This window comes from Psittacula echo, assembly GCF_963264785.1.
Source record: "Psittacula echo genome assembly, chromosome: 5".
In the NCBI taxonomy this organism is placed as follows: Eukaryota; Metazoa; Chordata; class Aves; order Psittaciformes; family Psittacidae; genus Psittacula; species Psittacula echo.
The window spans coordinates 73,876,642-73,892,865 of record NC_137739.1 but is presented as its reverse complement, the minus strand read 5'-3'; the positions used below and the strand labels follow the sequence as shown (position 1 = coordinate 73,892,865).

The 16,224-nt window shown below is 36.4% G+C and overlaps 1 protein-coding gene across 1 annotated transcript in view; it reads left to right on the top strand.

Annotated features, from left to right (window-relative positions):
- The window catches only part of SIPA1L1 (signal induced proliferation associated 1 like 1), a gene marked incomplete at both ends in the record, with an annotated part of 76,025 nt that overhangs the window by 13,358 nt on the left and 46,443 nt on the right, over positions 1-16,224 (top strand). Inside the window, 3 exons of the mRNA XM_080617929.1 lie at positions 5,289-5,463; positions 12,633-12,736; positions 13,893-14,050. Coding sequence (XP_080474055.1) covers positions 5,289-5,463; positions 12,633-12,736; positions 13,893-14,050 — 437 coding nt within the window. The remainder of the gene's footprint in view (positions 1-5,288; positions 5,464-12,632; positions 12,737-13,892; positions 14,051-16,224) is intronic.

Genomic DNA, 16,224 nt, shown 5'->3' with positions numbered 1-16,224 from the left:
ATACTCTGTATAAGCTGCGTCTTTTGCATGTGTTTATCAGCTCCTCCAGAGAACCTCGCTGCATTAAGCCAGTGAATAAGTAAAGTTGAGGGGAGACGGGTTTACCATGTAGCCTGCTACAAGGACAGCATCTTTACATGCTTATGCTGTTCAGTGTAACTGTTCTCACGGCCTTGTAAGGTCTCTTCCAGCCCAAGCTGTTCTATGATGCTTATAAGTTGGAGGCCTGAATGTTTTCCTTGGATGATTGGAGCAGGTGTTCCACATATGCACATACTTAGTTTCGTGACTTGTTACCTAAACCTAATCTGCCCTTCATCCAGAATCAAGTTTGTCAGGCAGTTGAATGCACAAGGGTGTCTTTTTCAGTCTTTTTCCAAAGTTTTCTGTTTCATCGGAAGAAAATGGCATTTAATTCAACATGGTTCCATAAGTGAGCGTTTGGTTTTAAAGATCAGTACCTTCCAGATATGGCCATCAAAAACCTGCAATCTCAGTAGTATTGATGGGAAAATTGTCACAAAGAAAAAAAAAGCCTTAGCAGAAAGTTCTTTTTAAAAGAATTGCAAATTATTTTTAATAAACACCTAATTTGAAAAGTAATTTAGCAAGTGGGTTATTTCCATAAAAGTGTGAGCTTAAATTATCCTTATTTCGCATATCCTATATGTCACTATGCTTCCACAATATGGTTTGTAGTATGGTTATCTGTTACTACTCAAACTTTTGAAAATCATTAAGGACAAGTGATAGTTAAAACTGTAGTATCTACATCAAAGTATTGTGGTAATGAAACAGTTTGACACTTCTAACAGAAGAAGATAAGCACACTGTACTAATTAGAAGCTGCATTTTTTATCAATTCCAAGCTAACAGAGAAATGTGGGTAACAGCTGCTCTACTAATTAGGTACACAGTATGTTTATCAGTTCTTGTTGAGTGTTGCACTGTTTCATTACAGCACAAACAAGTGCCTGTTTGATATCGCAAATAAGATGTTTTGGAAATTTAAGAGTTAAGTGTATAAAGTGATGTTAGCTGACTTAGCCATCCAGTAACCCCTTCATTAAGTCAAATTCACATACACCAATTATGATTAAGGTAGGCTATCTTTATTTTATATTTGAGTCACATTTTAAAGCGGTTGGTTGTTTTCATATTTAAGGATTTGCATTTCTTTATTTGAATTTGTCTGCTTTCAGCTTCCAGACTTCTGATATCTTTCTCTGCTACATCTTAAAAGTCATTTTGGTGTGACTTTTTTTTCCAGCAGAGGTTTTTGTACGCAGTGATTAATCATCTGTTGGTCTTGTTTGCAATAAACTAAACAGATTGCACTTTTCAAGTCTCACTGTAACATATTTTCTCTGAATTTCATATCGCTTTTATGGCTGAGCTCTGTCTCTTCTGCTCTTTCATTATCTGCTTATGGCAGCCAGTGTCAGAATGGGAATATTTTTCTTGTCCCAGCTTTGCACTGGTGATGTACATCAAGTTACATGCTCCTTACTTCCCCTTAGATTGCTGGAGTCATGGTAACATCTGCTGTTCTGTGCGTGTGGCCCACATTACTTGTCACCTAGCTGTTCTTTTATTTCCTTTATTAAAATGCATTCATTTAAAGGGTTCTGTTAAAAAGCAATCCGACCATGCCATCGGGCTGTGCTAGCTTCCTGGCTAATTACCATCTACTAATCTTTGCCTTGAATGCAGAGTTCATGGTAACTTTAGGTTTGCTTCCAAATATGATTTAAAAATTTGAATATCACAGCAATTACTGTTTTATACCAGTAGAAGTTTATCCTTATTGCAGTTCCTCATTCACAGAAATATACGAGATGTCACTTGGCTTTTAATATAAATCCGCGATTATAATAGAAACTTGCTGACTGGTTAAATCCAAGATATGCTTTCCGCTGTCTTTCTCTGCGTGCTTGACAAATACTTGAAGTGCACTTTTCCCACATAAATATGTAACTACCTTTAGATTATTAAAATGAAGCTGCTACTTTAGGAGTTCTGCCACAGCACATTTTGTCCTTCAGCTCCTTTTTTAGCTTTTCCTTGGAGTTAATACACTTCTGAGGATCCTAGATTTATCAGAAGGTGTAATACTCGGGACTGCATGCCTTTCTTCCCCTGGATCTGCTTTTCTTGATTCAGAAAATGAGCATGTGTTGTCCTTATGAAAACCCTTTCTGTCTATAGTTCAGGAAATAAAACACAGCTAGAAGGCATATCCTGTTCCTTGCATAGTCCTTATTTAGTTTCTTAGGCTGTGACATTTTCAAACCAGTAAAGGACAGTTGTTTGGTTGCTCTTGGATGCTGTGGGTCACGTTAATGTTTATGGCCTTCAAGCAACTCCTTCACCTGAAATTGAAGCTTAAATAGCATATGTGTGCTTGGTAAGAATAGTTTTATTTGCCCAAACTTGTTTAAATAAAACTACTAGAAACTGTTGTAATTAGCAGTGCAGCTAAGGCATTGTGGTCCCATGAAACACTTCCATCCATCGTATTTCAATGGGAGTGTACAGGGAGCATACCTGCTACTGCTGATAGGAAACTAATGACGGTTGTCCTGGCAGGAGCACCAGCAGCGCCACCTCTCATCACCTTTCCTCTCTCCTCCCTGTGTGTCAGCAGTAGCTGGTCCAGGTTCTCTGTGAGCACATAGGCCTGTCAGCAAAGGCACTAAGTTTGGCTGCTGTGAGGCAATAAGCTCGCAATGAGTGGGATCATGTTGTTTGCTAGCTAAGCAGAGATGATAGATGTGCCTGCAAACGTCATCCAGCTTCTGTGATTCCTGAGAAAACAGTCATCATGGAGAATGTTTCACTGGATTTAGCATTGTGCACGCTGATGGTTGTTTTGAATTTTCATAGCTTTTTTTTTTTTTTAATGACTGGAGAGTTGAAATAAATAATCATAATAATAAATTGTAACATTAATTTGCATGTGCTCAGTGCTTGTTTTTCCAATAAATAATTTTGCTTCAAGGCCTAATACTTCAGTGTCCAAAATACATAGTTTCATTCTTAAAAGTCAATGTTTTTGGTGATGAATGCTGAAAGAGCATTTTTCCTTTATATTTACACAGAAAGCATTTCAAACAATTAACAATGGGAGAAAAGGAAATAGAAACATTACTTCAAGGCACAAAATTGATTCGTCCCACCCTCTTTTCCCCTTTCGGTTGTGATTTTGGAAGTTGACCAATGAATGTTTGCTTTGTAAGAAATAGATTGATTTAAGCATGTGCTGGGAGTTGGGGTGATTCAGCCTGGAGAAGAGAAGCTCCGGGGAGACCTTAGAGCATCTTCCAGTACCTAAAGGGGGCCTACAGGGAAGATACAGAAGGATTCTTTATCAGGAGTATAGTCATAGAATGAAGGGTAATGACTTTAAAGTGAAAGAGGGTAGATTTACGTTAGGTATTAGGAAGAAATTCTTTCCTGTGAGGGTGGTGAGGCACTGGCACAGGTTGCCCAGAAAACCTGTGGCTGCCCAATCCCTGGCAGTGTTCAAGGCCAGGTTGAACGGGGCTTGGAGCAACCTGGTCTAGTGGAAAGTGTCCCTGCCATGGCAGGGGATGGAACTAGATGAGCTTTCAGGTCATTTCCAACCCATACCATTCTGTAATTCTATGCTGTACTCACATTTTAATATGAGATGTTTGGACATATTTAGAAGATGTAAGTCAGGTAATCATTGTGTCAAATGATAAAATAAGGGAACATTCTGAAGGCGGGAGTAGGGGGGAGCGAAACAGCCTAGAACTGTGACTCGTTACATATGCTTGGCTTTAACAGGAGTAATCATGCCAAGTTGATATTTACACTTCTTTTTTCTCCTCCTTGTTTTCGTACTAATACTTTACCCCTGTCATCATTCATCCTTTGTAGTAAAAGAAGAATGCAGTTAAGTTGCAATGTTGAGTCTAATTTTAAAATCAACTTTAATTAGAGGCAGGGTAGGACCACTTCTGAGAGCTTTTAAATTATGCCACTGTAAATATAAGTTAAAAGTAATGAATTCCAGTTTGTGTCCACATCTTCCTGCAAGTTTCAGAATCTTCTGTCTCGTGACCTGTGATAAAAGCTTTGAGAGCAAATCACAGTGTATTCATATGATTTTGCTTCCAGTGCCCTTGCAAATCACTGTTTTCAGTTCTCACTAACCTGTAGCCAAGACTTGTAAATTCCGTGCAAATTTTCATAGCCTTTCTTGTGATTTTGCTCTGGCAGATGTGCTTGGTATTTATTTAAAATGGAGTGTCTGCAGAAATTCCTGTGTGGGAGGAAAGATTATTTACCTTGCAATAAGTATGCATTTTTACTTGATGAATTACTCCATGGCTCTCCTTTGTGCTCTGCTAGTCAGAGTTCCTGCCTGTGACATTGGTTTTGGAGATGGCAGTAAATGGCTGTGGGTGCTGCTTGCTTCCCTTCTGTAACTTCTGTTTATGTAGTCCACAAATAAAAGGCACAGATGTGGTTCTTCTTATGTGTGCATCAATTTGGAATGGGTGGGAACAGTTTGCTTTGAAGGATCACCGTTATGGTTGGGTGAAAAATTATTCAGATCCTCAGTTTCTGCTGTATTAGGAACATCAGGCACCAAATTAGAGGAAAAATAGACATAAAAAGCACAAATATGTTTGACTGTCTATGCCAGTAAATAGTATCTTTAAAGAATTAGCAGCATTTCTCAATTTAGCTATTTTTTGTTACTGAATTTTTAAGTCAGAAAAGGCCAACTGAATGCCATGGATTCTTTCAAAATTCCTAATACGTGAATGCACTAATATGAGAAAAATATTTATCTTCTCCTTGAAGTGAGGAAATGTTCATTTTGTCACTCATTATAGAAATGAGCACATGCTGTGCCATACCCTTCTGCATGGAAGGTTTAGCATGGGATAGTAACCATGGTACCAGCCTGAGAGTCAAGTTCCTGGCATTTCTCAGCCAACACTTTCCATGTGACTCAATGTAAGACATTCACCATTTGCAGGCTGCAGTGTTTTTCTCCTGAATAAAAGAAACGTTAATGTTTATTTCGCTTGAGAAAGCATTTTGACATCTTCAGATGAAATATGCCATCATCAAGGCAATTATAGTGGAAAACAATGAGGAACTAGGCTAACATTTGAAATTAGACTGATAATTAGGTATTTTTTTCTTTGTGTATTATGGGTTTATTAAAACATGTTAAGTGAGTTCAGTAAGTAAGTTGCTGCATTACTTGGTGTATGTGTAAGGTTTTAATCTTTTTCCTATTGCAGTTAAGTTACCAACTCAAAGTGGGTATCATGTACTGCAAAGCCGGCCAGAGCACAGAAGAGGAAATGTATAATAATGAATCAGCAGGTCCAGCCTTTGAAGAGTTTCTTCAGCTTTTGGGAGAACGAGTTCGACTCAAGGGATTTGAAAAGTATCGTGCGCAGCTGGATACAAAGAGTAAGGCTTTTTCATTTAATTTTTTTTCATCCTTAAGTGAACAAAATACATCATATGGTCGCTAAATGATGTTTAATAGAGTTCTTAAAGATAACTTCTTTGCCAAAGGACGATAGCAACTCAATATTAGAAGTGAAAGCAGAGCAAGTATGTAATTTTATCCATGCCCATACGGTCTTTCAACTCTGATTATTATTGGATTTTTGTGCTAATTTGGCATGAGGCTATCACTAAAGCTGCAACAACAAACCAGTAAATATGGAACCATTATTGGCATTGCAAATCCGTCATCAGTGTGTTGCCTAGCGAGTAATCAATGCAGTTGGTAGGTCATAGTTTTTTTAATGGTATGCTAATTGTCTGTCACTAAAAAAAGTTTTGAGAACCCATCTGTGTAATGCCCTTGACAAGCTGATCCATTGCTTTTCTGCTGTGTCTGTTGTATGTACTTTTCCCTCTAAGCAGTTTTGTCTTACTTGTGCTATCAAATATTTTCCTCCCTTTATGATTTTTCTTTTAACTTATGGAAATTAATCTGGAATTGGCAGTTATATTATCAGCTTTAACTGCAAACCATATTTGCAGTGGAAAGATGATCTTTGACAGTATCTGTAAAAGAAACTCCCTGCTTTTGGAATCAAGCTTGTGAAATACCTATTTATCAGCTAGCATGTGCTATATTCAATTTGTAAATCAATTTAAAAATACTCAGTGAAATTTTGACCTGTCCTCTTTTTCTCTGAGTATTAAAAGTAACCAGTTCCTATGGAAATCTTTTGCTATTTTGCTCACTTGCAGCAAAGGAAATTCAATAAGTAGCTGATTCATAAAAGCTGAAAAGCTTTCATCAGCTCTGTGCAGCAAAAACTGTGCTCTTGTCATGGGTCTCCTATCATGAATAGACTAATTTGCTCTGCTTTACTGCTCCGCTGTTCTACTGCGCGGCCTTCATTCTTACAGGGATCATGTTGCCATCTCCTTGGGCTGTTCTTGATCGCCCTCATCATCAGAGGGTTATAAAACTTCCTGTGGTTTTAAACCTAACTTAATAGCCATTTCTCCCACATTTACCACTGAGCCGGGTTTCCTTTAGTTGCAATACTCATATTCCCTCTGTTGTATTTACTCCCTTGAGAGCATTTACATGTTGCAGTTGTGTCTCTGTACTTTTGTGCTGTTATCCTTAATAAGCCAAGTCTCTCTTACTGGTATGAGGCATGGATTTCTCTGCTGTCCACACACATATGCTGTATTACTTGGTAACTTTCCTCTGCACACATCCAAGCTTGAATTCAGTCTCTTCCATTTTAATGACTAGGATTATATACACAATTCCAGATGAGATCCAGGCAGTTTGCTGTAACATTTTCTTGCCTTTACTGGAAATATATTGTATGGGCTTTTCTTTCCTGCAGCCCCCAAGTGTTATTTTATCAGTTATGAAAATAAGCTAGGTCAATAATCAGAAGTTTCAGGAAAACAGAAAATATTTATCATTTCATACTTTTGGCCTTATATTGTGACCTTCTTGATTACTTTCAGTAGATAAAGTAAAATCTTCTCTCCCCTCATTTTTGGCTAAGACATCTGAGAAGAAAAAAACCAAGCGTTTTTTGATGTCAGTCTGCACAGTTTTCTAGTACATGTAAATACTGTATGATTAAGAGTTGATTCATCTGTTCAGATATACCCATGAAAACTGTAACTGTGTCTTAAGTACTTGTTGGAAATTTTCTTCTAAACAGCAGAATTTTCCACTTACATTTGGAAAAAAACTTTTGTCAGGTTTTGATCTTAGGTACTACAATTTAGTGCCTCTTGAATGGATATGTATGTAAACTTCTATTTGACTGAATCTCTCATGGTTTTAAGAGTGGTGGTCTCGTAACAAATGTTTTCCACACGGTATTGAGAGCGGACATGTCTTCTTCGTGTTGCCCAGTAGACCTACCAGCTCTATATCTAAAAATACAGATAGGCTTTACATGAACACTGTGATTGGAGAGAAAGGGGGATGCTGTGAGTGGGACTGCTGCTTTCATGAAAGGTTTTCTACATTTTCTTTCAGTCAGGGTTTATACACTCACATACATGGGACCTCATCAGCTAGAACTGCTTAGGAACTTCAGAGGTATCTGAAATCTTTCAGGTTATGTTGACTGCAGGCTTACCAAGGAAACATGCATACATGAGTTTTTAGCAAGGAGGTTTAGACAGCAGCAAATGTGAACAATGGCAACAAACTCCTGCAGTTAATCTTGATGGTGCTGTTTTCTTTTCTGCCAATGTGGAAAGGCGGCACAGCACTACGCTCTTTGGATAGCTACATTCAGAAAGCCTTATTGCATGTTCTGCGTAGGAAAAGTGGGGGGAGTCGCCTTGTAGTAGGCAAATGGCTAAAGACCAGAGATGGTAGCAACAGCTGCATCTCATATGGGGAGTATTTGAACAGCAGAGTAGGTGGCAGGGAGGTTGGAACTGGATGATCTTAAGGTCCTTTCCAATTCTAACTATTCTATGATTGTATGGGCAATACATCTTCCAGAGCTACACTAAATAATCAGTCCTTTCTGCCTTGGCAGAAGCACCGAAAGGCCTGCAGAGGATGTTGGTTGTGGTCCTTACCATGACTTAGGTGTATAGGGTTTTGTTGAAACAGCTGGGTCTGCAGCTAGGAAGCAAGCTTTTCCCTTTTCCAGCTCTGTGCTCTTCTGTTGCTGGAGATCACTGTAATGAAATAGTTCTTGCTAAGGAAATTTTCCTGCATAAAAATTCTGTTCAATGTCAGCGCAGTTAATGGCAAAGATGCTCTTAGAAAACAAATGTCTGTTCATTAACTTGTGAGAAAGGTCAGAGCTATGTAGGCTACTTTGCTAGCTCCTGTGCCTTTGAAAATACTTTGCAACCTTTGAAAAGCAGATGGTTGGTGTAAGGCACAATGAAAAATTTTCTCAGTGTGTGGGGAAGCTGATTTGTGTATGTACTCTGCAAATTTTCACAAGATGTTTTTAATTTATGCAAATTCAGAAAAGTAAAATTGTTCCAGCAAAAGTCACTTTCAGAACAGTTGTTATTCTTGGTAATTTTTAGAATTAGGGTCCTAATTGGTTAAGTATCTGTAACAGAGGCAGTTCTTAAAAGGAGGGATCTCATGCATCCTGTTAACTGAAAGCCTATTTAAGTATATTGGATTCTTCAAGGGCTTTAGCTTTGGATCTCTGCCAGGGCCACTGTGGAAAGAGCTGCTACTTTTAAAGTTTTGTTTGTATATTTCTGAAATTACCAGAGGGGAAACAGTATCTTCTGGCAGCCTGCAGACTTTGGATTGGAAATAGAACTTGGAAATGTCATGTATCCCACGGTTGCTAGGAATTTTATGGGCATCACTTTAAAGTAATAAACATCATAGCAATCTTTCAAATTATAACTTCAGTTACTTTACTTTATTTCTTAGTTGTAATACGTGCTTTATTTTCCTCCCCCTCACTTAGTCTTATTTCTCAATATTTTAAATTGGTAAATTGGACCAGCTAGATAATGCTAGGCCTGGTAGTCTGGTGTGTGTGTCCAGCAAAGTGGTGCAGGAAATGAAGATTTAATTAATGTGAATTGTAGGAGTTTGAATTATCTATTTGATGAGATTATAAAGGTGACTAATAATGGTAGGCTTCCTTATTAGATGTTTATACGGTGTGACTTTCTGGTCAAGACATGAGAAGAATATAAAAGCGGCACAGAAGATACTAAAGATTAAAATCTAAGGAATTAATGGATTCCAAATTGACATTTCTATTAGGGGTTGTCAGTAAGTCCCAATGTTTCTAATGAAATAATACAGATTAATAAGAGTAATTTCTTAACTTGTACTATTTGACATCTTTCCAACTGTGTGGAATAATTTACTGCTGGATCTGAGAAATTCATTGGGAGGAAGACCTATAGCCAAAGGAGGTCAGAGGGCCTTTGACTGCTTAAGAAGCTTAAATGGGGGTGGGTGGAAGTCCATCTGCATTTCTCTGTTTATGTTGTACGTATACTTTTGTATGATACAAAATAAAGGGTAGTGTCTGAAAATGACTTGGAAATTGCAGAAGTTGAATGTGAGTGCTTGGTGTAATCCTTGTGTATAACAGAAAGAACTGCTTTGACAGGCCAATAACTAGGAGAAACTAGAAATAAAGCAGGACTTTTTAACAGCAGAAGTAAATGGGGAACATTAAGCTCTGAAACTTCTTGGGTTTGAGCCTTTAATTGTGAGCACTGCTCCAGTTTGTAGCAATGGCTATTCCTTCTCCTGCCTCATCATTATCTTTTATTATTTGTTTTCCTGTAGTTCCTTGCAAGTTCTTCAAAACACTAGGTTAGATTTCCTACTTGTACTCTTTTTTACACAGTTTTCTAGTGCAAAGGTTTTAAGACCTGCTTTAGGGGCAGGCTGATAATGCCCTGTGGCTTCAGTGAGGTGAATTATCAATAGTATGCTGTTGGTGTCAGTCACAGTCCTGAGCACTGCTGGTTTTGGAAAAAACACTTAAACAGGAAGCTGTTAAGACAGTCCTTGTGAAGATAACTGAGAAACATTGGAAAGACAGGAGAATAAGGTGGATTTTTAAAGCTGAATAATGGTGGCAGGAAAAGATCAGCTAAGTAACCAAATCCAGCAATTGGGACGAGGTATGCCATAAACTGAGAGCAGGAGGGGATATCTTCAGTATAAAAAGGTGCTAATGAATTTCTAGATCCTTTGGGCCTCTATTAAATGCAAGGAAATCAAAGTATATTGCAGTGCTGGCTTCCACTTCTGACCTTGAAATGATGGATACTATGCCAATGTGCAGTTTTGGATATTACTGCAATGGCAGTGATTTGATATAATGCTAGACCTGTAGTTACTGTGGTATACATCAGAAAAAGTATTCTGGATTTGTAAGAAAGAAGAAATCTGAATTATGAGAAAGATGCACAGTCTGTATGGATATAGACTTCTGTAGTTAGATTTGAATAACAGGGATTTAAGCTGTGAAGTACTTGGAAATAATTGGAATCATTAAATCATTTTCATTGTAGCATTATTGCTTAGTTTGCAGAACCAGTGCTGTTCTGAGAACCGTCTTCTGCCTGAAACTGAAGTCCATCCAGGAACATTGAAAGCCTGGCTTGACTGCGTAGGTGGTGGTGTAGCATATATATTGTCAGATTTGCTTCATTATTTTCTTCTTCACCTCAACCCCTTTTGGGCCTCTTCCCCATCTCTCTTATCTTTTCACACCAGCTCCCCCTATCCAGTTCTTATATTTTTTGAGTGCTCTAGTTATGGAAGATGATGCACAAGTCAGCATATTTGCAGTTGGGCAAAAGCCAGTAAGGACTTATGCTGATGTTTAGGTGACTTTCAAGTGCATCTGTCTCCTTCAGTGTGCACTGTAGTGATCGGGCAGAAAAGAGAGGCTGCTGTGAACTGAGTGTAAGATGAAATTATTCCCTTTCAGCTCCTGCTGCTGTAATTAGCATTAAAAAGAAAATATTTAGCTGTTAGCTAATTTTTCATAATGGCAACTTTAAGTTGGGGCAAAGGGATCCCAATCTTATTGAAACATGAACTGAGATATGTGGGGTTTTGTGTTGGTGGTTTTTTTTTGTTTGTTTGTTTTGGGTTTTGGTTTTTTTTTTTTTTAAATAAGATTCCAGGATTTTTTTTTTTCTCTGCCCCCCCCCCCCCCTTTTTTTTTTTCCATATAGATGTTTTGGAATTGTAAAATTTCTGTGCAGGTAGAATCTAGAAGACTCTCCATTTTATGGAGGGCGTTGTGGCTTTTCATTTACAGCAAAACTACCCCTCTTTTATTACTCCAGATTTGACAGAAAAGTGAAACTTCTTGCTAAAGCTTACACCCAAAATCTGGGTAAATAAACTGTATATTTATTTTACTGTAAATGCCTCAGCATCCTAAGAGCTATTATTGCCATAGTAACATGATCTCTCTGCTAATAAAAAATGCCAAGGTGTAGTATTTAGCAGCTTTTAAAAATACTTTGCTATAAATAGCTGAGATTATCTAATATAGTAGCATGTTTCTATAATTTCAAATAACCAGGGTGCTTTTTTCCATATATAAATTTCGTTATTTTTAAAAATTGTTTGAAAACAGACTTTTTGCACAGTGGACAGAAGTTAAATATAATGGAACACGTTCACTATTTCAGCTTTAAATGTGTTACTACTTAAATTCATGGAACATTTTTCAAAATCTTTTTTTTGAGAGAGAGAAAAAGTAAAAACAGAAGTTCCCAATTTGTCTGTAATAAAGTGTTGTCTAAAACCAGCGCTTTGTAAACTTTAATAATATCCCCTCTTCTTTTTTTCTTTCTAAACTTCATAATCCCAATTTTTATCACTTTTTCTCCACATGGAAGTTTCTTTATCCATATATAATTTTTTTTGTGGCCTTTTTCTGAATACCTTTTCGTTCTTCTGTAACTTTTAAAACAGGGTGACCAGAACCAAAACAGGTGAGAGTACCTTTGATTAACACACCAGCATCATAATGTCATTGTTGTGGGCTTTCTCCATTGTCAGATGTAATGTCAGCATGCTAGCATCCTGTTCGGGTTTTTGACTATTTCTATTCACAAAGCACCTGTTTTAGTGAAGGTTTTCTCTGACTTCAGTGCAGTTCATTTAGAGTCCTGATACTTCAGTTTAAATGAACCCATTCTTTTCTTTCGTATATTGTGGGTTATATGTCCATTGATATTTAATTATGCATGAGATCATGGCATTCATTCACAGTATCTACCTTTCCTTCTGAAGCCCTTTTCACATTCCTTACAGTTCAGTTTCTTTCTGATTAGCCTGAGATAGTGGGTGGTGTCTGAAAATTATTTCAGTCTTTGTTACCAATTTTCATGCTTAAATAGGCTGTTTTAAAATGTTTTCTTGTAAATTCCTATTCCTAACAAGTTCTTAATTGGGAAAAGTACACAAAATGATACTTGCCATCTATTATGTGTCATTTTCTTTAGCAGGTGAATAAACTGGGTAAGTTTTTACTTGCTGACATTTCAGCTAGGATGAAGGATGCCTGATGATTTTCTTTGAAAGTAAGGAAACTTTGTTCTTAAACTTTTTAAAATAATGTTTTTATTCTCTCTTTTTTCTTTAACTGCAGCTGATTCAACGGGTACTCACTCTCTATACACAACTTACAAGGACTATGAAATCATGTTCCACGTTTCAACTATGTTGCCATATACTCCAAACAACAAGCAACAGGTAAAATAGACCATGCCTAATTAAAATTAACTTCTCTTCCACCTCAGAAGTAGCTGAGCTGTTGAACACTATTGACAACTTTTGTTTATTACTAGCAAAGACAATGCTCAAAGAATCAAAAGTATCAAAACTGGCCATCTCTGTGTTGGGAAGATGAGCAAAGCAGATCATTGTAGGTACATCATAGGTAGATTTTTCTCCCAAGACTGTTTTCTGTTTAATTATGCATTATTTACTGAAACTTGTTTGTAAATATACAATAATGTCAGTAGCACATTTCTGTTAGATAAAGAAGAGTTCATGCCTTATGTCAAAAGGAACATAGTGTAACCTTCCTTAGCAAAACACATTGCACTTTAAGGATTGCATTTAGGAGCTTTAATATGCACAGAATCAGTTTGTCCAGCACATTACACAGGAAGACATGAGACAAAATACCTTTTTTGTTTGTTTAATTTTTTTCTATTGTAGTGAAGAGACATGTAGGCTAACCTGCTTTGGTACTCTGAAGTACCTGATCTTGTTAAATACTAGGCCATCTTGTTGTGTATGAGATGCATGCATTTTATGCTAGAATCAATGTTATTTTGTGTTTCTGCAAGTAAAATAGAAATATCCTTTGACAATAAAAGGTAACACAGCATCCTTTCCAGTTTTCTTTTGTACAGTAAATGTTATACTACTTTCTCTTTCCCTGTAGTCTTGGATGTACTGAAATAATCCTGTTAGAAAATTATAATGTGTCTTAAGAATAGTGACAACTATTTTCAACTTGAAATAGAACCTGTTTCTGGCTTGTAGAAATAACGTGAAGTAGGGAATGTCTTCCTCCTTCCATGTATCACTGATTACTCTGATTCTAGCAGGTTTCATTGTTGTTTTTCCTCTTTGTTTAGCTTTAAATTTTCCCAAACAATCTTACTGAATATTACATGTAGAAATTAAATTGTTATGAAAATGCCCATGTCATTATTATTTTTTTTTTAACTGAAATTTACTAGGTTAATAACTAAAATTCTGGTACCATATCCTCAACTGTTTCATGTTTCAGCTTTCATTTGGAATAAAAGAAACCAATATCTATAATAATGAGACATAAATAATTGAAAATTGTGAAACAACTGTGTTTTAACATATGCATCTTTTTTTGTTAAAGCTTCTAAGAAAACGACATATTGGAAATGATATTGTGACGATAGTTTTCCAGGAGCCTGGAGCACAACCATTCAGCCCAAAGAACATTCGATCCCACTTCCAGCATGTCTTTGTCATTGTAAGAGTGCACGGTCCCTGTACTGACAGCGTTTGTTACAGGTAGCTATTGCTAGTTTCAATGAAAACATGGAATTTGAGTGCAAAGGGAGGTGTCAATCCTCTTTTAAATTCTCAGCAGAGAAACTTAATGAAAGGTAGGGGTCAAGGGATTGAATTGTTGTTCATGTGATTTTAGAACACTTTCTAAGAGGAAATAGATGCATGAGTTTCTGAAGGAAACACTTAGTGATGAAATCAATGCTTTTAGCATATAGGTATACACATGCTATATATATAGATATATATATGTATGTATATATAAAAAATTTGGGTATTATTTTCAAATTTGTTCTCACTTCCTTTTTATCTTCATTAAGAATGTGCTGGAAGAGTATTTCTATACTGATTCTTATGAATTCACTTTTCGGATAATTTATGCAGGAGCTTACATTCCATTTTTTGAAATTAAGACAGTGAAAAAGTATGACTAACCTTTCAGAGCAAAGCTAAGCTCTCTGAAATGTTTTGTCTGAGCTTCTTCATTTCTTATTTCAGTCTGACAAAGAAATTCCAGAGCATTATGCAGCAAAAAAAAAATCACTTAGTATGACCTTAAACTTAATATTATTAAAATAGAAAATGCTAATTGCTAGTAACATATAATAAGGGATTGCAAGAAGTGGCCTTAGAATTAACTAGTCTTTACTGAAATACAAATGTTCACCTAAGCGTATCATTCAGTCAGCTGCTTATTTAGAGGAAGAGGTAAGACTGCAGTATCTGAGATGATCTACTCATTCTTTTCAAGTAAGTTTAATAAGATTTAAAGGCTTTTCACTGTCCATAAGTTTTTGGTAAAGCTCACACAGAACTTGCGGAACTGATGCTGATGTTTGTACGTATATTAAACTCTGCTGGAGTAAGCACATTCATGTTGATACTCATTTTAAGGCAGCTTACTAACAAATTTCACAGCTACATAATTTATGTGGACATACCTTGTTCTTAAACTTTTAGACATATGTTTCAGCTCTTATTCTGTACAGAAACTGATTCTGAAATAGGGGGAAAGTAGGAAATGCATCTAAAGGGCTTACCAGATGCATTTTCCATTTGAACTGGGTATTACAAACTCAGCGAAAGATCTGGTTTTGGTTATTTTTTTAAATAATATGACTCCATATTTTCAATTTATTTTAAAAGGCATGGGAAAGATTTATACTTTTTATGCTGTAATAAATTTAAATATCTCAGGGTTCTGTTTCTGACCTTCAGACTTGTAAATTGCTTTCATTTTTCAAGTGTTCACAACTATGAGGGCTGGAACCTTACTAGTTACTATTAGTGAATAAAATTTGAGAATTTCAGCGTTAGGGAAGCTACAGGCTTAAAACTTAATGAGAGGGAGAGCAGGTAGGAAAAAAAAAACTTGACGTGCTTCATTTTGATGTAGGAAACGACCAGAGCATTGTATGTTCTGTGTATATACTCTCTTAGCATTAAAGTATTTCTTTTTTTTTTCTTTTTTTGTCCTCTTAATGCAGAGACTTGATTTAAATTTGTAGAACTCCATTATGAAAAGTTTTTCTAGGAAACTTTTCAAAGTAAGTTTGACCTCTTTTTTAACTGAATTATTTGGAACAGTTTCATAGATTCATAATTCTAGACAAAACAGGAAGCCTTGTTGCATAAAAATGTACTGGATTTTATATTAAAAACTACATAAAAAGAATAAAATCAAGCACCGTCTTGGCCAGTGATTCTTCCTCCCAACTAAGATAAACAATATTTCAAAGGTCTGGCTTCTCTGTCAGCATCGTTCACGTTTCAAAACTTCACTAGCAATTGTTACAAATTAAATTCTTATCCCTCTGATCATGATAATGAAAACCTAATTAAACAAAATGTCACTGGTAGTTTTTCATTACATCTAGTAATTTTGCTTTAATGTGTAGGTTTCTGTCTCTTAATAACACTTCCTTTATGACTACTGAGGATGATCAAGAGTCAGATCACGGCTAGGCATCATGAGCACCCCCTGTTGTGTACTTTCAGATACATTAGCGTACATTTGAAGGAAATATGACATCTTTGAATATCAGTTGCCAGAAAACATAATTAAAAATAAAAAACAAACAACAAATCCAAAGCAAGTAAAACGCTCTGCCCCCAATCCGAGGTGATACGGTTAAAAATTGGGTGACTTAATTTTTATTTTTGGTTCCTGTGTGTTT